Below are 21687 nucleotides of genomic sequence, written 5' to 3' on the forward strand. Positions count from 1 at the left end.
CTGTGATTCATTGCCTTCAACACCCCTTCTCTGGTTCCTGCAGCCAGAAGCAGCAGATGAGTAATAAACTGGCTTTGACAAATGCAGTGGGACACATTTGGAGATCAAACAGGTACAGATAAATGAACTGAGAGGACTAAACAGAGCCATTCTGTTCCTAAATGAGCAGCTGATGAAGGGGTAAACCTGCAACATCCAGGCCACAAAAAGCACAGAATGCTGACCAAATACTAGGGAAAAATCTTCCCTACATCACATTAAACTGCACTGCCTGAAACAGAGCATTCTAAAGGAAGCGGTTGCTAACGAAATAGACCTGACAACCTTCCTGTGCCCAAATCATGTTCTTCCAGGAGATTCCCATTTGGAGGGTGAGGGTTTTAATTCAATTAAAAAGTAACTATTTCTGTACAAGCTACGCAGCAGACCTGCAAAATGCTAATTGCGATACATGGCTAAAACAAATACATCCATTCCACAATGAATGATCAAATATATCTATAGCAATTATCAGTTTCCAATAAAAGTTAATAAAGTGCTAATGGCCTCAGCTGTGAAAATGTGGAATTTAATTTGGGCTCATCTGCCTAAGCCTGGGGAATACTGAATTCAATCCATGTGAGAGTAATCTATTTGCTGTACCCCTGACTGGTACAAACAAAGCATCGCCAAGGGAAGGTGCACTAAAGCTGCCATGTGCCATCATTACACATTTCCCACACTGGAAAAGGCAAACAGAACACCCTTCCAAAGCTTCTCTCAAAAGAGGCTAAATTCACCTGCTTCAGACCGTTGAAATACCAGCCATAAGAAAACAGTACATGCTTTGGACAGCATCTGTCAGGAGATATTTATCATCCCTTTCACCTCTTCTCATTGAAAGGAAAAGGGAGTCACAGACAAATTTACAGAATGACCAAAGGATTTTACTTTCAAGTTTGTTTGGATTCATTTTTCTCCTGTTTGAGGGACTGGTTCTTTCATGCTCCTGAAGCATCATTTGCTATCGTCCTCCAAGCATCCCTGTGAGTGAATTGGAAAGAGGGGCAGAAACACAGAGGAAAGCAACACCTCTGGGGCTGGAGCTGCTGCTACAGCCTGGAGCTGGCCTGAAGTAATGGAGGAGGCTGGAGAAAATGGCCAGACACCCCGTTTCTGCTTCTGCTCCTCATGCTGCTACACTGCCAAGGCACTTGAGCTCTGGTGCCTTTGCCTCCTTCCTGCAAGAACTGGGTTTATCAAGATCCAGTCAACTCTGCAACGAGCAGGAAGGTGCAGAATATTGTTAGTGCCACTAGAGGGGATCACTTGAGCATGCCAGGAGACCTGCTCCTGCTCCACGTCAGGCACAGAGCTGCCATGGCAAGGACCAGCACTAGGACAAGGTTGCAACCAGGGGGAATTTCAGACAGGCTCTGCACAGTCTGGAGCCTCCCCAGTTTGCAGAGCATTGCTGAGTCATCCCTTCACGACTCCAGAGATCTGATTTTCTTGCTTATGATGTTAAACCTGTTACCTTTAACAGGATTTAACTGACAGAGGGAGACTGAGATGAGCTCTTAGGCAGAAGCTCTTCCCTGTGAGGGTGCTGAGGCGCTGGCCCAGGGTGCCCAGAGAAGCTGTGGCTGCCCCATCCCTGGCAGTGTTCAAGGCCAGGCTGGACACAGGGGCTTGGAGCAAGCTGCTCCAGTGGAAGGTGTCCCTGCCCGTGGCACGGCCTTGGAGCTGGAGGAGCTTTAAGGTCTCTTCCAACCCAAACCAGGCTGGGATTTTATAACCCAGAAAAGCTGGTGTCAGCTCCTCTGACCCTTTCCAAATGACACTCCATACTTTCGCTTCCTTTTGGTAACACACGTTATCTGATGGTGGCATTGATCCACGACACATTTCCACACAAAACACCACTGAAACAAGTACGGTCCTAAAAAGCCTGCCCTTGAACATGCAGTCATATTTTGAACCTGGCTTTACACAATTATTCAGCCTGCAGCTTCCACCAGCGTGACAATACAAGAGCAGCTGAGGAACCTGTGGCACGGCAGTGCCAAATCATCAGCGAGCAGGGGAACGGTGTTTTTCATCTTTATGTTATGCTCCGTTACCTTTATTGTTATCTTGTCAGCGAGCAAGAAGAAACGCTCACAGGGTCTGAGCATGAGCAATAAACATCTTCTGTGCTTATCAGATGCCTCAGTGTTTGCTTTGGTGTTTAATTACAGGACTCACGTAGGGCATTTATTGTTTGCATCTGCTGCCACTGTGAACAATGTCTACTGTGCTGATTGCCACACAAGGCAGTTTGCTATGTGTATACCTGTCACTGGCATATATTATTATTTCACTGAGCAGATGCCACTCCTGCACAGGGATCCAGTGCTGCAGCAGTCTGTGTTACTGAGATCGCCAGACACAAATGCATTTGCTCAAGGTACCCAGGTCTCCCACTGTGAAATGAATGCTAGCTTTGCCAAAATGCTGAAACCAGGGGGTTTGGGGTCTTCTGAAAATGTTCTTCGGATCACAAAATCAGTTTTCATAGAACTCTTTCAAAGCTGGTGGTTTATACTGTGATGATCTCAAACACACGGCCACGGGGCAAAATAAATTAACTGGAGTTCTCAGTAATAAGAAAAATGCATCCGTAGCATCATTAGCCAACCTCATCCCACTTTCCTATTCCTTAAACCTTTAGTTTCAGTGACTGCAGAAGATTTTGATTTCAAGCACCACACACCACAGGACTTTTGAAGTTTTTCAGTCCTGGCATCCCCTTCTTAACTTTAGCCATGTTAAAAGGATAATCTCTATCTTGTTATGAGTAGTCACTTCTGGCTGTCTAAAACCCTGTAACTATGCTAACACACTAATAGAAATAGCTGTCATTGTGCCCATTCTCTACAAAGCAGCCTGAAGACCTTGGTAGGTGAATCAACTTCATCTTTTCCCTTCCATACTGGGACTGGAAGCAGTCATTTTTATTCTTAATGGGTTTGTTAAGATAGCACTGCACTGGGCACAGCATTAGCAAACGGTTCATGTTGTTCTGCAGTCTAATAAGACAAGCTGTGGCTGGGCTTTCAGCTAAAATAATACATTTGCTCACCCTTCCTCCTATTAACACACAAACTTCAAACCTACAGAAAGCAGCAGACTGAAAAAACCTCTGGAGACCAGGATAATCTTGTCCTACAAAATGCCCTACCTGTGGTCTCCTTGTCTCCGGAAGAACAGGATGCGTATTTTACAAGAAGATCACTAACAGGATGCTCATCTCAACGTAGATCCTCATTAGGGCAACACCAGTGCATTTACCCAAGTACAATTAGTGGGCATCAATAAAAAATATTCCTTTGGGAGTATGTTTTGGAATTTCACAATGGGGCCATCACCTTGAATTCCACCTACTGTTATGTTAAATAAAAACACCAACCAATTTAAGTGCATCTTAGTCTGCATGGCAGCAAGGCCTGATTACCATGAGCAGAGTGTAGGTGGTTCCTGCATGAGGGAAAACTGACTGATGGGCACCTAATTAAATGGGCAGGCTGGTGATGAAGGTTTCTAGGTGCTGGAGTGCAAGATAACTCAGTCCAGCTTTCTCACAGCCAGCACTGCCTCCAAAAATCAATACACAATCCTTTGTTCGGCTGCAATAAAACATGTAGAATTATGTAAAGCTTGCAGAGAAGATTATAGTTTTGAAGCCATAAACCATGCTGTCTGCTCACAAATGACTGCAGAGGACAGAGCTTGTAAAGCATCTTTTGATCATCTGAAGGCTCAAAGGAAAACAAAGAGTTTCAAAGGGAATGGCTGCCACTTGCATGTCTGTCTAACCAACTGCATCTTCATTTCTCCAGAAAACTCACCAGACTGAATTATGTATGTCTTAAAATGTTCTAAAGGCATAATATAAGCTTCGCTGCCTGACTGAATTATTCTAGTCAGACATCTACCAGTATACTGAGACTGTAAAGAAGGCTCTGGGTCTGACGGTATCATGCTATCACTATAGAGATCCTATGAGTTTCTCTAATGCAAAAGTTGACAAAAGGTGTCTCTTTTACTAAACGAGAACTGGAGAGACTAAGCATGAGACCATAACTGTTTCACTAAAATACCTAACATTCTTCCAACTATGAGCAAAGTGCTGTTTTAATTATTATCCTTTTTTAAGCTTTAAAAATGAAAAAAGCCCTATATGAAATCTCCACAACACAAACTGAGGAACTACGCTGGCACAGGAGGCCACTCTGTCATCAAAAGAAAGTCTTAATCTCTGGCTTAAAACCCCCTTGAGAACAGGCACTGAAATCTGAAGGGAAGTATTCAACCACCTCACTTCTTTTAGCACCTATTATTCCCCAATGTGAGAGAGCACGAAATAAATCTCTGTATGTGCACACAGACCTCCAACAGCCCCTCGACGTACAAGCTACTGTGATTAATCAAAAGTTTAAAATTAACAAATTAAAGAGCTCCTTTTCTTCAATTATGATGAGAGATCAAAGCAAATGGATTAGCTTTTTAGAAGCATCTCCAGGTCTCAAGAGTTACCATCCAATATACTGACAGTGTTCTATTTTGTTCTGGAGATTTGGGGGGAGGAAGGGAAAAAGAAAGAAAGGGAATGATCCCATCAGCCAGGTAGATATTAAACCATAGCAAAGTGGTGTTTCACACATTACCATAATAATCAAGTTATTGAAATTGAAAAACAGTAACACAGAGAGGATAATTATTTCTTTTCCACATCAACTAAGCTACTGCTTCTTGTACTGCATCTTCTGCTTTCTTCCTTTTTACTCCTGAAAGTATGGGCTGAATGCCCTCTGGGTCCACATGGCTTGTGCCTGCTAAGTTTTCAACACTGACTGCACAGGAACTTAGCACACTGGAAAGATGCACAAAGAATAGAGACCTGCCATGATCACCAAAGCCTCTTGCCAGGTAAGGATTAAAACTGGTGGTGTTTAGTTTGGTAAAGCCACCAGCACCGGCAGCTGTCACCCTCCAACCAGATGGGCAAGCCTTGGGTACCACCATGTAACATCATCCCCCACAAATCCAGAAGTGCTTCCCAAGCCAACACGATGACACAGTTTGCTTCAGTCACAGATCCCTTTAGACATTCATCAGCTGAGTAATGCACATCACCACCACATGTCATTTGGAGTGGATAAGAGCACAAAAATCTCCTTATGACCAAAAGAGAGGATTTAGATAAGCAGAAAGTAATTACAGAACTGTTAGAAACGAGTCGCAAGAGTTGAGCATTCCCTTCTCTTCAGGAGAACAGTTACAATATCAAGAGCGATTTTTGCAGGCAGAGATCCTGGGCTTGTTCTTTTCCTGAATTCCCTAGGATTACCAGTAATATTCCAACTCAAATTGTGGGAAATTACGTACACAAATCCTTCTTCCACTGAGACAGAAGGTCTGTAAGTAATAGGCAGCTGTTAGAGCATCTATTTAAAACAACCACGTATTATGAAGTATTAAAAGATCTGTTGCTTTTTTAAGCTCTTGATTTTTGGTTTCCATATTGTTCAGTGAATTCTCTTGCTATTGCTCCTTCTATGCTTCTTTTCTCTAGGTAAGAGAATCATGTCAGAAATTCCATGCAAGAACAAGCCTCTAGGTCACCTACCTACAACAGCATGCATTTTGGTCTTCCTGTCTCTCTTTTGACAGAGCTCTGGCACTGCTGCCAACTGTCTTACTTAAAGAACTCAACAAAGGTTATTCCACACCGTCCTAAGGATTTACCTTCACTCAGCAGTAGCAAATGGACATTCAGACCACTACAGTAATAGATGGTTCCAATTAGAAATTAAGCATGATCACTCTTAACTAGCGCGCACATAACATTTGAGTCTGGTGGCTTCAGACCACTCACAGGGCACATACTGACACAGTGCAGCAGCCTCACTTGTCAACAGCTCTATAACCAATATATCCTAGCGACAGATGTTGTCAAGATCCAGTCAAAGGATCCCAACAAAGATAAGGATGCCAGCTGTCCGTGAGAGCATGAGTTTGTCATCCTTGCAAAATGCCAAAGAAACCATTAAGCCTCGTGGTACGTTAGACAGTGACACCGGTATGTCTAGGGACCATTAACACAGGCAGTCCTGTTCTCCATAGCCTTGCTGAGGGGCAGGAGATTGGCTGAAACTTCCAGAATCCTCTCTTGCACCACAAAGAGTGCAATACTGAGGAGTTTCTGCTTAGATTTTCCCTTGGTTGGTCTGGTTTTAGTGGGCTAAACTGCACAGCACTTTGCCAGGCTTGTGTCCACTCTTGAATATTTTATCACTTTAGTGCTCACATGAAATGAAAGGGATGCACAGAATTATCACTGCAGTACTCTCCTTGCATTATTTACAACCTTGGAGGCTGCAGCACTTCAGCATAATATTGCCAACATAAAAAAAGGCAGAATTTCCCCTCCAGCCAGGGTTTTGGTTTCACAGACTGCAGTTTAAGATGACTGCGAAAGGTCTGTGAACCTCCCTCACACCTCTCATCCCTTACCCCGTCTTTCTAAATGCTGGTGCTTTGATGTGCAAAGACTCCAAACACGTAAACCCCCCCCCCAGCATTACAGGCATTAGTAAATCCCTGTACCTTTAGGGAAGAATACATGTCCTTGTTTCACCATCGTGCCCAGTTATTCCCACCCCACCCTTCCTCTTGCCTTGTTAAAGTCCTCTGAAGTTGCCCTCATTTCCTTCCATGTCTTGTTCAAGAGCTGAATGCAGATACAGAAGAACTCCTCGAATGATCTGTCATGGGTGAAGAACATGGGATGGAAATCGTTGCAGGTCTCACTGGCTAGAAACAGAAAAACAAGGGTGGTGGAATAAAACACATGCAGGCAGGAGCTTCAAAAATGAACGTAAAACAGCCACAACAGAAAACACTGTCATTGACAGGAATCCCAGTTCTAGTAGCAAAGGATGTCAAAACATCCCAAAAAGCAAACGAGCCTTGGTCTACAGTCTTAAAGACAATGAAACACAGCATTGAGCCTGTCTGTAGGAGACCAAGAGCAAGAATAAAAGGAAGCAACTGCCCATTTGCCTGAATGTTCTGTCAATGGGTGTTTTGTTTGTGCCATGTTTTGTTGTTCAGGTTGGGACAGACATGGAGAGCACAAGTCTCCCCATCAAAACCATAGCTCTCATTCCACCACTAGCAGCAAGTACCACATTGCCTGCTGAGAACCAAACCCCAAACCCCGTCAGTCACAAACCAGTATTAGAACTACGTACATACTGAAACGGGAAGCTCTGCTGACACTGCAGATGATCAATCATATTGTACATGGATATACCACAGAGGTAACCAGAGAGATTTAGACAAATGTATAGACAAGAACGTAACTGATTTAAATTTGTTCTTTGAAAATAACTGGAAACAAAAGAAATGGATCTTCTGCCATCTGCCCCACATCTGAGACAGAAGGACACCCCCTCCTCCCCCCTAAAACTCCCAATAAACCCAAACTACCCTTTTTTAATCTAATACTGGCTTTAAGGAAGGAAAACTGAAAGGTGACTACAATGATGGTCCCCAAAAAGCAAAGCACAGTTTGGTGAGGCTGCTGTAAACCTCCTTGAGTCAAGAATGGATTTTCCAAAGCTAAGGGCTGAAGCAGCGCACATCTGAGTAATCTGGAACAGAAGAGGCTTCAGCCAAGGGCTGAAAAGGATCCTTAAGCCCAGCCATGATGTGCAGGGCCACCTCAGTAGGGTGCATACTTATGCTCTTAAAAAACGAACAAAAAAGGCAAGTTGACTAAGCCTTTCTTCATATTCCCAGCCCCCAAATCTCTTCAGCTTTCACCTCTGCATGAGTGCCCCTCTGGACTCACATGCCTGTACAGCAGCATCTTCCCTTGCTTCAGAATCAAACAGCCACTGCTTAGGCAAGCTTCTTCCTCTTCAAGAACAGTGGAATTATCGAGCACTGGGATAAATCACCCTTTTCCTGAGGCTGGATCACTGCCTGACATCTGCTTTCTCTCAGTGAAACTGGAGAATTAAGACTCCTTGCAGGAGAACGTGAACTGCTCGGGCAGGCTAACTCCATCAGGTATAGGCACTTGGTCTTGGTACCTCTTGTAGCCACAAACCTGCCCTTTCACTGTGTTTAGTTACCTCTGTTCACCAGTAGCTCTGCCACAGCAACATGAGTTGTGCTTAGAATCACCTGAACCCTCAAAGAATAAGGGTTTCTGATCCTTCACAACATGCAGTATTCCAATTATAAAGCAAAACTCTGAAGCTTAATTTTAACATCAGATTTACTAAGATCTAATCAGTTCCCCAGCTACGTAGCAAGGATGAGCGTTAATTTTGGAGCACAGGCTTAATTCTAATCAAGTAAACTCCATTTACTTCAAAAGGTGTGCAGTAAAGGAGGAATTAGTCAAAGCAAAGACCTATATTTACAAGGCACAACTCAATCCCTTTAAAAGAATAAAATGTCTCAGGCACGATTTTCAGGGCACCTTCAGCTCCTATCAATTCCACTGGAGCTGTAAGGGCTCAGCACCTCCAGTAATCAAACCTTCAGCCTGTAACAATGTCAGAGACACAACAGAACAGGTTCTCAGAGGGCACTTGTCTTTAAGTCATGAAATACTGTAATAATGAGAAGAAATAAAATAACACCAAGCATAAGAATGCAGCCAGTACCTTCGCTGTATAAATCACAGCACGCAACAAGGCAATAACCCTCGACACGCACTGGCCTTTCCCATCCTCCTCAGAGCCTGAGCTTCTCACTGCTCCTGCTCATAAAAACCAATAAATCAAAATTAATGGCAAGGCTGGGGATTCTCAGAAACTTGATCATCAGTTCTAACTCATGCTCCTTATGATAATCAGTCCCAAACTGTATCGACTGCATTGACTGGTCTGCATGCAAAGTCAGGGGTGCCACTGACTCCCCCACCTTTTAGTTTTTTAATAAGTAGGCAACATACTGTGTTTTATGGCTTTACAGTCTGAAAATGAAAGCGTAAAAATCGCTGTTATTGACATAACGAAGTAAGTTAGGCCTGTTAGAAAGTGGGATCAATGTCTTAAAGCAAAAACAAATCCAAAGAAAAATTCAAGACCAAGTGATAAACAGCTTCCTCAAAATTCCCACCAGCATCCAGACAGTAAAGAAAACAACCCACATCTTCTACTTCAAAGATATTGTCTTGTCTGTCATGAAAATTCGATCCCAAACAATACAATTATCCCAAATACCAAACCCCAAATGAAGCGCATGGATGGAGTTTACATTATAGCAAACCTACAGGCTGCAGTTCAGGTCACATCTGCGTTTTGTGTTTAAATATCTAATAAAAGACAACCCTTGTCCCAGTACTTTCTTCCTCCTTAAGACAGGCGAGATGAGGATGAAGGAAAAGGCAATACTGTGTTACTAGTGGTTTCCAGACCAGAGTACAACCAAGCCACAACCTGCGGTCTTTGCCTACTCTCTCCAGCTGTAAGTCAGCATCTCCAGTATCAGAGCACTGCCCGTCTCTGCGGAGTGGGCAAATTTAGAGCTGTTCAGTTTTACTAATTAAATTCTTGGATTTATTCTTTCACTAACTTGCAATTTGACTAGTTCTAAACCGAAACAGGGGCCAGCACTAGAATCATTTGGAGACCTCCTACGTAAGAGCGGCATGCAAAATTCCTGCCCTTAAACCTAGCACTCTCTAACCTTCAGCTTCATGAGCAGGGACTAGACATGTTTACAACCACACAAAAACACCTACTGGGCTGCAACGCAGGGACACAAATCATCATGATTATTTAATAACATCATCAAGTTTTAATTGCGCCTCTGTGAGATCACCTTTGGAAGGCAAGTCACAGATGCCTGGCCTACATAAATCAGGTGAAGATCTTGTTGATTTTCCTTTCTCAGCACAGCTCTCGGAGCTGTAGATCAATGTGTCACCTCTCAGGATTCAAGCTAGTCCTTCAAGCTGCTGGCTGATCTATAGCTGGGACTTTGAGGGAGAAGCTTAGTTCATTTCTCAACATAAACAGTACTGGCTAAAAAAAAAAACCGGCTAATTTCAGCCTATGAGTTTATGCGGCTCCTTCAGAGTCTATTTTCAGGGTCTGCCCAATTACTTTCCACTTGGAAAGAGAAAAATGATAATAAAAAGAACACAATTCTTTTCTCTTAGACTTTATTTTGTGCAATACTTGGAAGTTACACAGAGATAACCTCTCCTCAAAGCTACACCAACAGAGCCACAGAAACACACCTCTCTAGGCAAGGTATTGCCCTTGCTTTAAAGAAACCTCTCCTTTCTTCCTGACTGCTAAACTGCTGTGTTGATACTAGATATGCATCCCCTACCACAGCTTGAAAACAACATATGGTTGTTCTGACCTCCCTTGTGAAGCTCTCAAACTCAAGAAATGAAAAGGGTTGCACTGGTGTGAAAGCAGAATAATAAATGGCCATATCTGTCATGAAGAGGAAGGTTTGAATTTAAGAACTGCTCAACCCATTATGCTCAAAATCCAAAGATGATGCCATAGGGGGGTGACTTAAACAGTCATTTCTTCTGTACATTTAAGGCTTGGACCCATCACACCGGGAATGCACATGAAACACAATCTTTTAATCACAAACGAGCCACCTCTTTCATGGATGCCAGCCACATACAACTGGTCTACAGAATACACCTACAATAGATTTGATTGAGCAGATAACAAATAAATGTTACACTGTTGCTGTGTATTCTCAGATATCACAAAAGTAGGCAGAGAGCTTAAATCAATCAAATTATTTAGTAAGCTGTATAAATACAGTCACCTGGTGTTAATGCTGTCACACATAAAGGGACAGACCTGTGGTGAAGAGTTAAGCCTCTGTGCTGGGGGTGGTATTAACAGATGCTGAAATTCATTAAGAAAAGCACTCTGGAACTGCATCAGCACCACTGGGAGATGAGGGAAGCAGCAATGCAGAGCCCTGGGGAACTGGTTTACCAAGTCCCATAGACAAAGGGATTTGAAAGCAGCTCCCTGTCTGAAAGGTCCCTGGGATCCAGGCAACCCAATCTGCAGAGCTCTGTGTTTGCTGTTACCAAGCTGCTGCTTAATTCTGGGTGAGTCATTTATCCCCTCTGTCGTCCTCCCCAGTTTCACAGAAGGAAGATGATATTTGATCAGAGAGGAGGCGGGTGGGAAGATCCACTGCACTTTCTGGAGCAGCAAGAGCCACAAAAGAAGGGTGCAATATGCACCTTGGAAATACCATCTCCATTTGGCACAGCCTCCTCTGGGAGTATTATCTGCCAATAACAGAAGGCAACCAAAGAGCAACTAATTCTCACAAGCTCTCAGGAGGAGCAGCACTGGAATTTCTGTTTCTCCCTAAAGATACGGTACAGCAAAAATAACTCCTGCCATGACCGCTTTTACACACACACAATCAGAAACTCTCTGAGTAACAGAGTACATGAGAAAAAGCACACCTAATACTGCAGAAATACAGCGACTGCCCAGTTAACTCTGCCACTGATCCCTCTAGTCTGCTGCCAATGATGTCAGAAAAAACCTTTGGCTAGTTTTCTGCCACCTGATAGGGAAACAGCGTAATTTAAGGCAAGGAAGGTCACTACCAGTGGCAGTGCAGTAATGAAATAGTAACACTGCTGCCAGATATGTAATTTGCCTTCCTAAGGAACAGTACTGTTTAGAAGGCTCAACTGGTATTACAACAAAAGCCCCTTGTCCTTTTTACATCAATTGAGAGAAGGATACAAGCAACCAAGCTTCAAGACATGGCAAAATAATCATAGAATAGTTAGGGTTGGAAAGAACCTTAAGATCATCCAGTTCCAAGCCCCCCGCCATGGGCAGGGACACCTCACACTAGACCATGTCACCCAAGGCTCTGTCCAACCTGGCCTTGAACACTGCCAGGGATGGAGCATTCACAACTTCCTTGGGCTAAGACACATTTGTTAAATTCCAAATCTAGGTGAACAATGGGAGGGGTTTTGCTTTGAAACAGTAAGGGGGTAAGGAAACACACTGCACCACTGAACTGCACAAGATGCACCACACAAGGGCCTGCAGGACAGGCCAAGGGGAATGGCTTTAACCTGCCAGAGGGGAGACTGAGATGAGCTCTTAGGCAGAAGCTCTTCCCTGTGAGGGTGCTGAGGCGCTGGCACAGGGTGCCCAGAGAAGCTGTGGCTGCCCCATCCCTGGCAGTGTTCAAGGCCAGGTTGGACACAGGGGCTTGGAGCAAGCTGCTCCAGTGGAAGGGGTCCCTGCCCGTGGCAGGGGATGGAACTGGATGAGCTTCAAGGTCCCTTCCAACCCAAACCATTCTGATGTTCAATGACTCCCTGGGGGTGTGGGTCCATGTGCCTCAGAAAATGTCACACCAGACAGGGGTACCAGCACTGAATCCAAATCCAAAATTTCTGCACCAAAGTAGCACACACACGATTACTGGGAAAACACATAATTACTGTACATGTAAAGCAGGGGAAAAATCCCCCCTCTTTTAACATGGGATGCACCATTTTCAGAACACCAAAAGCACCCAACAATACACGGCTACAAGAGACCTTCAACAACCTGGTCAAATACTTAGTTGGAATAGAAACAACATGAAATCACTAAACATGCAGCAAAACTCAAATACTTCATTAAGACATAAGGCAACAGCATGTCTCTGAACTGATGAGACTTCTCATTAGAGCAGCTATAGAGGGAAACTGGAAGGAAAGTACGCATAAAGGGCTTCCTACAGTCTGTAAGCTTTCTGTTTGCAAGGCTGGGAATAAATTCCACTGTGCAATGAAAAACAAGGATTCCATGAAGCCTCAAGCCTGACAAGACTGGCAGGACTAGGAGGCTTATGGCATGTGCAGCCCCAAGCTCTTCACCAACTTACCCAGATTCGCTTTGAAGGTAGCACACCTTCAGTAACACACCTCCCCCCCCCCCCCCCCCCGAAGTATCATTGGATAAAGGAGTCTCTGTTTAAAATCAGATTAAAATTAAACATCAGATTAAAAATCTGCCTCTCTCGTCCCAAATAAAGGTGGCAGAAGAAGAACCCTGACTATTGCAGCACAAGTCAATAAAGCCCTGCACCCTCCACTACCAACAAATCCAGTAGTTCATAGTGCCATCTCTGTACATCCATAAGGAAGCAGCTGAAGAACAGATCTGGGCAGATACTGCTCACCAGCATCAACATCCAAAGCTAATGGTGAACTGAAAGACATCAGCGAAGCCCACAGTGTCCATACAAATAGGCTGACTTTGTAAAGATAACTCCTTTTGCAACTCTCAGCAAGTACAGACACTTCACCGCACCCCTCCTGCTTAGAACAGACCTGAAGACTGAACACCGTGGTTTGGAAATGCAAACAGAAAGCCAGAGTGCAAAGAGAGGAGAGTTACTGAAAAGGCTCTTCATATAAGCAACAAGGAAACAAAAGCGATTACAAAGAGTCAGCATCGTGCTGACAAGGGTTCCCCAGCTCTTTCAAAAGCAGCCTATTTTTATTTGTGATAAAAGAGATGAATATGAATAACTCAGCACACTGTTGGGCAAACAGGGATATACTCTGCTTCCCTCACTCCTCCACTACTCCCAGGATAAAAAAAGGCAGTCAGAAGAAGAAAATGCAGTTTTAAAGGCTGGTGGATAAATCAGAGTTACCACGTTCGGAGGTGAGGGAGCATTCGTTTGAATCAGTCACGCACTTCTAGGAGAAAACTCCTTGAGAATGGAAATGGTATGAAAAAAATAAGGGCTTGGATTTGCCATGTCAAAAGGAATGTCTTTTGTAAAACACAAGACACCGATCTGCAAGCACCGATCTGCAATTATGCTCCAGCATACTTACAATATCCCTGAATGACAATACAGGATCATAGAATCACTTAAACTGGAAAAGACCTTTCAGATCATCAGAACATTAAGCGAATAACATGACAAATTCCCTTAGACTATGAAGTCTTTATGGTCTCTTCCGTAAACATATAGAATAAGAAGGACTTGCAGCTATAAAGCAGAATGTACAGAAGTTTGTTTAACAAGTGAATACACTCCACAAAACCTTCCCATGAAAGATAACAAGTGCTGCTCTGTCAGGCTCCTGACAAAGCACAGGAGGCAATGATGGCTACATGAAAGCATAAAAAAACCCCAAATGGTATAAAAAAGCATTTCTGACAATTCTCAGCGCACAGACTGTCTACTTGAAGTCCCGCTGACACACGGTGGCACTGACATAAGGCCAGCTAAGCTCAGATTATCAAGGGAAACACCTTATCACATCCGCTACACATTGATACCCTTAGTCCCTTCCCTGTTGCATCCTTCCTCTCCCCTAAGCCCTCAGAGGAACCAGCCGTAACTGTATCTTCAGACACATCAGGAAGAATGACAGTAGCAATAGGGGAGGCAGATATGCGCAGCACTTCCAAAGAGCAGCATAAAGGCAGGCACTCACCCTGTGCAAACACTCTTTTCAGCCCTGCAACACCCGTGGGCAAAGTTTACTGCTAAATGCTATACTGTGGCACATTTACTGTTAACTGTTGCAGCACCGCAGACCCACATCACTGCGGGCAGGAGCCTGATGCTCCGGAGTGCAGGAGAAGCGGGCACTTGCGCTGTCCCCTCACATGAGCAGCACTCTGAGAAACTGCCCTTCATGGCAGGATTGATGACTTTTCACTTCTACACTGTCTCAGAAAGCACCAGCTCATTGCTTCTTCTCCTGACGGGGTTCTTGCTCACAAAGCACACTCTTACCTCTAATTACCCATTTTCTTTATTAGGAAGTTACACAGACTGCCTTACAGGTTATAGCTCCTGCCTCTCCAAAGACCTTCTATGAGGTACTTCATCAAGAATATACTCTGGTTACCATTTGAAATACAGACCATGCTGTTCCCATTCACCAGAGAGAAGCTGTCACTGGAAATTAAATCTGCTTTAAATAGGCTGGCTAGGGCTCCATCTGTAAGCAAAATTTAAGGAGCCTATGAAAACCTGCAGGAAAAACACCGCATGCAGTGACCTGGGAAGTCTACAGGGTTTTTAGGTTCCCCCTTGGTACCTAAGGAGCTCCCATTCCCCCTTTTCTCAGGTGGACCTCCTCATTAAGATCAAATGTTTAAGATCAGAGTGCAAAGAAATGGTGTGGTCACTGTGCAAGAGAACCAGCCTGTGGTACTTGATCTTGCAAGTGAGCAACAGCAGGAGAACTGCAAGGAAGAAAAACAAATGAGCAGATGGAGAAGCCAACAACCCAGCAGTCAAGCCAGGAAGAAAAAAGAATAGCTGGCACCAAGTCATTCCCCTATTATAAAAACAGGTTACAACTGAATTACCCATGCAGAGATCAGCCATAAACTCTCCATACTTATCATTAGAGGCATTGCTATATGAGATGCCTCCTTTGGTGCACTTTTGGACAGGCTGCTAGGTTGCCTTTGATGCCCCCATGGTGGGGTATGAAGCAGGCTGCTGAGTGATACTTCTGCCTCATCAGTCAGGCTAGCTCCTGAAGTGCAAGAGCTGGGAGGACAAGGGACCAGGTATTTCTAAAGTAACACAGCTCAGCCTATGCCAGCTCCTCTGCCATCATAGGAAAAGGAACAGCACAAAAGCACTCCAAATTCGACTACTTCCTTTGAATCAATCTCGAATATACTAAAGATGCCAAAACCAGATGGAGACACAGGAAAAGATTACATCAATAGCAATTAAAGAAATGATTGCCTGTGATTAAGGTGAGGGAATTCACTATATCATGCAGCCTGGAGTGATGGCAGCTCATCTATCGTGTCAGATCTGGTTCTGAACTGTGCTGAAACTGCCTTGCTTGCTCAAGAACCAACTATTCACACCTACCAGCTCTCCTTGACTTTGAAAATAGGAGCAGTACCACCACTACCACCCCTCCATTTAGGACAACCCACCTTAGCAACACCACCTCTCCTCCCTCCTCTTCTGCATCCCGACTGTGCACCTCCTTTAAAATACACACATTTATATGTATATGTGCCAAATAATTTTCTCCTCCCTCTTTTTGAAAGTATAATGTGAGAAAGAAGAAACCAGCTGCTGGATACAAGCCTGCATGGGCAGAACCCTGTGCCATGGACCACAGGGCTCGGAAAACCCCACCATGTCTATAGCCCACCACCTATTCTGTTCTTGCTCTGCTGTGGATAACCAGCAGTGCCAAGCAAGGCAGTGCCAAGCAGTGATCTGTGGGGAAATGCAAATCTTCCCTCTCCTGAAGTCAATAACTACTAGAACCCAGTTGGACTTGCTGAGGCAAAGGTCATCAACTCATTGTGGAAACTGCATCTTCTTTATCTAACCACAACCGCCTCCATTGTTTTCTCCCCTTACAAATTGTCTTAATCTGTAAATTATGTTTTTAACTATCTGGGCTGGAGTCCCAAAGTCAGACTGCCAGAACAAAAATAAAGCTGCTGAGGCAGACTCTTTAAACACAGACCAAACTGGGTAATTGCTACTCACAAAACAAGGGAAACAGGGATGTGGTTGGGTGCAAGCCGCTCAGGAAACATTGAACCTCAATGCTTGTCAGTGTATTTATCTGAGATCATCACCGTAATGCGCTCCTAAGTGCCAAGCAGCTTCAAATGGCTTTGTGAACATTAATCAATCTCTGGAGGAACATTAGTTAACGTTAACTCTTCAGGTATCAAACTTAAGCTATAGACAGCGAAGCAGAAAATCAAGTTAATCAGACCACAGGCTTAATTATGAGAAGCTATGTAAACAACACATTTCCAAGTGACACTTTCTGCTCATAAGCTGCTCTAGAGGAGCTTTTTACTTTCCTCTCCCAGTCTCCCACATGTTCACACAGTGGCTTTTACAACAAGCATCACAAAGAGAGAACCTGCTCTACTTCACTTATCCCTGAACCAGGTGATTCTCTAAGCTTCTTTATAAACTAAAAGCTTTGGGGTTATAATGAATTATGTTTGTCAATATACAATGCAAATGCCCTAGGATAGAATCATAAAATGGTTTGCTGAGGGCACATCTTTGTAAACTATCAGGAGCAGGACAATGAGGAGGAAATTTGGTCTAAACTATAACAGTGTTAATCTCCGGTGTCAGTAATTGCACAATATTCCCTTGTAGCTTGTTCCGTTACTTATCCAGTCTCCACCTTTGTTGTTGTCATTGTTATTTGAGATATATTTTCTCTTTTGTGTTGTAAATCCATTATTTGTTTTGTCCTTGTTGACTGCAAGAACTGAGCAAAGTAATTTTTACACCACGCCTGGAGGTTCCTGAAGACAGTTATATCTTTCCTATCACTTTAGTCCACCCTGGCCATGAATAATTGCCTTAATTTTTCCTTGAGGGTCTTATTTTCCCAAGTGCATTATCATTCACTCCAAAAATGTGTCTGTACGGATGGGGGTCACAGAACAGTGACACACAAAGATGAAAATAGAGATTTCTCAGAAACAACAGCAACGACAGCAGAAAAGGAAGACAAAAAACCTTCAGCTGAGATTTCTCTGCTGGACTGAGGCTGTGTTTGAAAAAGAAGCTAAGCAAACCTGCGTAGAGATTCTCTGCTATTGCTCTCATTGCAGACACTTAGCAATTTCAGACAGGGAAAATGAAAGTCATCTCATACAAGACCTCTCTCTGCTCCCGCATTTCAGTTTAAAATTACTTCTCACAATTTAGGATTATTGCTTGGCTGGTTTTTTACAACGCATTATCCCAGTCATGTCTCAAGAGACATTGCATATAAGGCAAGTGTTCTAGCCTTGCTTTTGTTAGAATAAACTGGTTCATAACACAAGCTAAACAACATAAATCTGTCTGAAAAACACACCACCCTGCCCTCAGAAAGCATTCTTCAGTTCTCTCTCAACTGAACCTGATCAGCTGTGACATCTGCGTGCACAGGTTATCAGCATCTATTTAGAAACAGTGAAGTAACACATCCGGAAAACAAAAGTGTTTCCCAACTACTGTGACAAGCTACAGAAATGACATTTCCAAACCAACCATCAAGAAACAACTGAGATTTCAAGTGCTCTTTTGGAGAAATAGACAAATTCCTCCATCACGAATAGGACAGATCAGAAACATTGGTTTCAAAATGACTAAGGCAAAAGAAGCACCAGACTGTCTTTATGGGGAAAATAAACATCAGCTCCTTCCCATTTCAACTCGAGAAAAGTACTGGAAACTTTTCTTATGGCAGATTAAAATTCAGCAGCAAGACGTCTTTCCCAGCAAGGAATTAAAGAGAGTCTGAACTGAAGCCGTTCTAAACCCCTGTGGGTTTGGATTTATTTTGTGCGTGTGTGGGTTTTGGAAGTGCATTGCTTTTGGCAGCTTGGAGTAAGGGTAAAAATGTAAAGCCCCAGTCCCCAGTCGGGACTTGTTGGGTATGAGGAACTAAACCCTGGTCGGTGTCAATGTCTCTGCTCCTGTTGGATAGAACTTGCAGCCTGACAGCTCTATTTATCTGCATGTATCTGAGCTTATCAAGAGGGAGGGAGGAGACCTTCATGTCTCTTCTCACGAGCTTCTTGCTGCCCAAACAGAGCATTAGCACCAACCTCCCATCCCACCAGGCTAGTGAGAAGCTGGGTCTCAGCGTGGGGGCAGTAAATGGTGCCTGGGTTCCAGCAGAGAAGGTGGCACCAGAGGCAGCACCTCTCCCACCACTGCAGCCCCTGAGGGACCTGCCTGCAGGACACCGACCACTCCTATTCTCACAGCAGCCTGTGCTAAAACTCAACCAGAATGACCTCAGGCAGCAAATGAGCTCAGACTGGAATGGACTCAAAACAGACGCAACTGATTTCTCCTTGTGCTACCCCCTTGTGTTTATTTCCACTCTGGTTTTGAGAGCAGCCTGAGAAGGGTTTGGGGGTGTCGGGTGATGAGAAACTCCCCGCGACCTGGTTTCAGTGTGTGCCTGCAGCCCAGAACCCCCCCTGCGTGCGGGGCTGCATCACCAGCAGCGTGAGCAGCAGCTCAGGGAGGGGATTCTGCCCCTCTACTCCACTCACGTGCATGACCAAACGTTCTTCAGAAGCTGAACATCTACCTGAGCATTTAACTTATCTGCATTAACCCTATCAGGATGCCTAGAAAAGCTCTCAAAGGACTTACAAAGTTCAAGGATGGCAGAGGTCTTTCCCCAAAGTGACATCCAGGTCACACAATTCAAAATGAACTGCAAAGACCCCCGGAACACAAACCTTCTGCCAGACCATGACAGCTCCTTTCAGTCAGATTAAACTGAAGCAGGCATGCAGAGTGTAATGATAACCTCTACCCCCTAAGAACAGCAGTATTCATCTATTTATAATACCAGAAGACATAGGTAAAAGCACACGAATTTGCAGCAATCCTTATTTCCATAATAAATCAGGCCTCACCACCAGTACTTCTTGAGACACTCCATTGCGCTGCTCCCATTCCTATAGGAGGAACCTGCTGGCAAGGCTCCTGACACATCCTACCCTCTGGGCTTCAGCTGGAACCTCCTCCTCTCCTGAGAGATTAGAGCAATGATGTTTTAGCATGAACACATCATCTAAAGCCAAGGACAGAAGAACCCACAGGCTCTTGAACTACATTCGTACTAGTACCAGTGACTTCATGAGTGCCTGCAAGGCACAGAACAAGCAATGGGTAACTTTTTGTGACAGTCACGACATCTACCACAGCCAGAATAGGAAGCCTCTCAGCTACGTGCAGGTAAAACTCCATTAGATCCCACACATGCAGAGCAGGTTGCTCGCTGCTCTGGTTGAAAAGGGCAGCCCTGGCACAAGTGAGGTGGTTAAAAGCCCAGGTACTTCCCAAGCCACGTGGGACAGAATTCAGGCTTAGCCACTACCAATAAGCGCAAGATTCAATAGGAGGAAAAAGAAACCCAGAGAGTCCAGTGCACACGCGTTTGGTGGCATGAAGTCAATGGTGGTGGGTAGGGGAAGCCGCTGGAGGGGGCCTGTGTGCATCTGGTTATTTTCTCTTTTTAACCTTTCTTCCTCCATTTAGAACAGTTATTCGTGTATTCACTGGACACAAGCCCTTCTTATGACTCAAACCTCCTGCTTAGGAGACTGACCAAAGCAATCACACTGCTCTTCTAGCAGGCACAACAGAACTATTCACAGAGAAAGGTAGAGGACTGCTTGACCCAGTTATCCGGAAAACACCACAGTGCATGCGTTGGTATTTGTGACCTGCAACATCAAAACAAACCACTTCAATGATCGGACGACACAAGGCAAAGTGAGCAATCTTCTCTCCAGTTCTACTAGCACTAATGTACCTCAAGACAGAGTACATCTTGCAAACAGTTCCAGAGGAAATTCCTCCTAATTAGTTTGAAGAGCCAGCATCTGAAGCCAAAGAGACCATTCAAATAAAAACTTTGTTCTTGCGCATATATTCAAGCAGACAAGTGTCAAGAAGTCTTTGACAGCAGTGCTTGAAGAACATTGCTTTATACACTGGCTTTTCTCTCCCTTCGCATATTCAGTTTTGATTAAGTATCTTATAAAGGCTAAAGAAGATGAAGCACTCTTGCACAGGCAGCAGTCAGATAATCGGAGCCCTGCATTTATTATAGGACATTTGGAGGTTTTTCTTAACTGTGTGGGACTCAACTGCGGCAATCCAGGTCACGTTCTACAGGCTCAGATTTCGGATGCACTTACTCATGAAGGAAAAAGTTTCACTAAAACTGGGAGCTTAGCACAGGGAGTTCCATGATCTGGTCTGCAAGGAAAGGATGGGATTACATACAGACCCAGTGATAGTTGGTTAACACCTGAGAGGAGGTTAAAGAATAACTTGTGAGAACACCCAGGTTATGATCTGAGCAGAACCAGTCAGGATATCATTATCAGGGGAAGAACTCCTTCAATTTACTTGTTAATTTTCAATTAATTATTTCTTCTATTATCAGAAAGAGGAAAACTGACCCACTTTTTCTGTTTTTCAACCCTTTTCACAGCTTTCACAAGGTTTTGTGGTAAAGTCTGTTGTGCAATGGTGAGGTGTAAATGATACCATTGTATTTCAGTTAAAATACTGAAGAGGAGAGGGAGAAAGGTTGTTTTCTCAGAACAAAAGCATGCAAAACAAATATTATGAACTGCCTGTAATTACCTAATTACCATCTGCTTTAGGCTGCACACATCAGTGTTGGTGGGTTGGGGTTTCTGTTTGTTGGCTGGGTTTTTGGCTGGAATTCTTTTCTGGTTTGAGTTGTTTGGGGGTTTTTTGTGGTGTTGTGCTTAAAACAAAGGTGAGATTTTCTTCCGGATGTGGAAGGCTGATGAGAGGTGAGGGAGCGTAAACATCACAGCACTCAGTGATGGAAGAAGGGATGCAGGAAGCCTGTGAGCACTGCGTGTAACTGACCTAGCCTGAGTCTGAGAGGAAGATAAGAATACAAAAGCTAAGGAGGGCAATTTGTCAGTGTTTGTCATAATCTTCACCGGTGTGAAGACCTTATTTATCACAGGCTGACCTGGCCTAGAAGCCTTTCAAAAGTATACCTCCCGTATTAAAACAAACAAAAGACCAAAGCCTGCATGTATTCAGTATCTGTATTAAACATGTCTCTCTAGA

At 44.0% G+C, this 21687-nt stretch overlaps 1 protein-coding gene across 1 annotated transcript in view; it reads right to left on the reverse strand.

The window, feature by feature from the left end:
• Positions 1–21687, reverse strand: part of ELMO1 (engulfment and cell motility 1) — a gene marked incomplete at its 3' end in the record, with an annotated part of 224602 nt that overhangs the window by 93314 nt on the left and 109601 nt on the right. Inside the window, exon 15 of the mRNA XM_080639645.1 lies at positions 6701–6837. Coding sequence (XP_080495771.1) covers positions 6701–6837 — 137 coding nt within the window. The remainder of the gene's footprint in view (positions 1–6700; positions 6838–21687) is intronic.

This window comes from Psittacula echo (assembly GCF_963264785.1).
Source record: "Psittacula echo genome assembly, chromosome: 2".
Lineage (NCBI taxonomy): Eukaryota > Metazoa > Chordata > Aves > Psittaciformes > Psittacidae > Psittacula > Psittacula echo.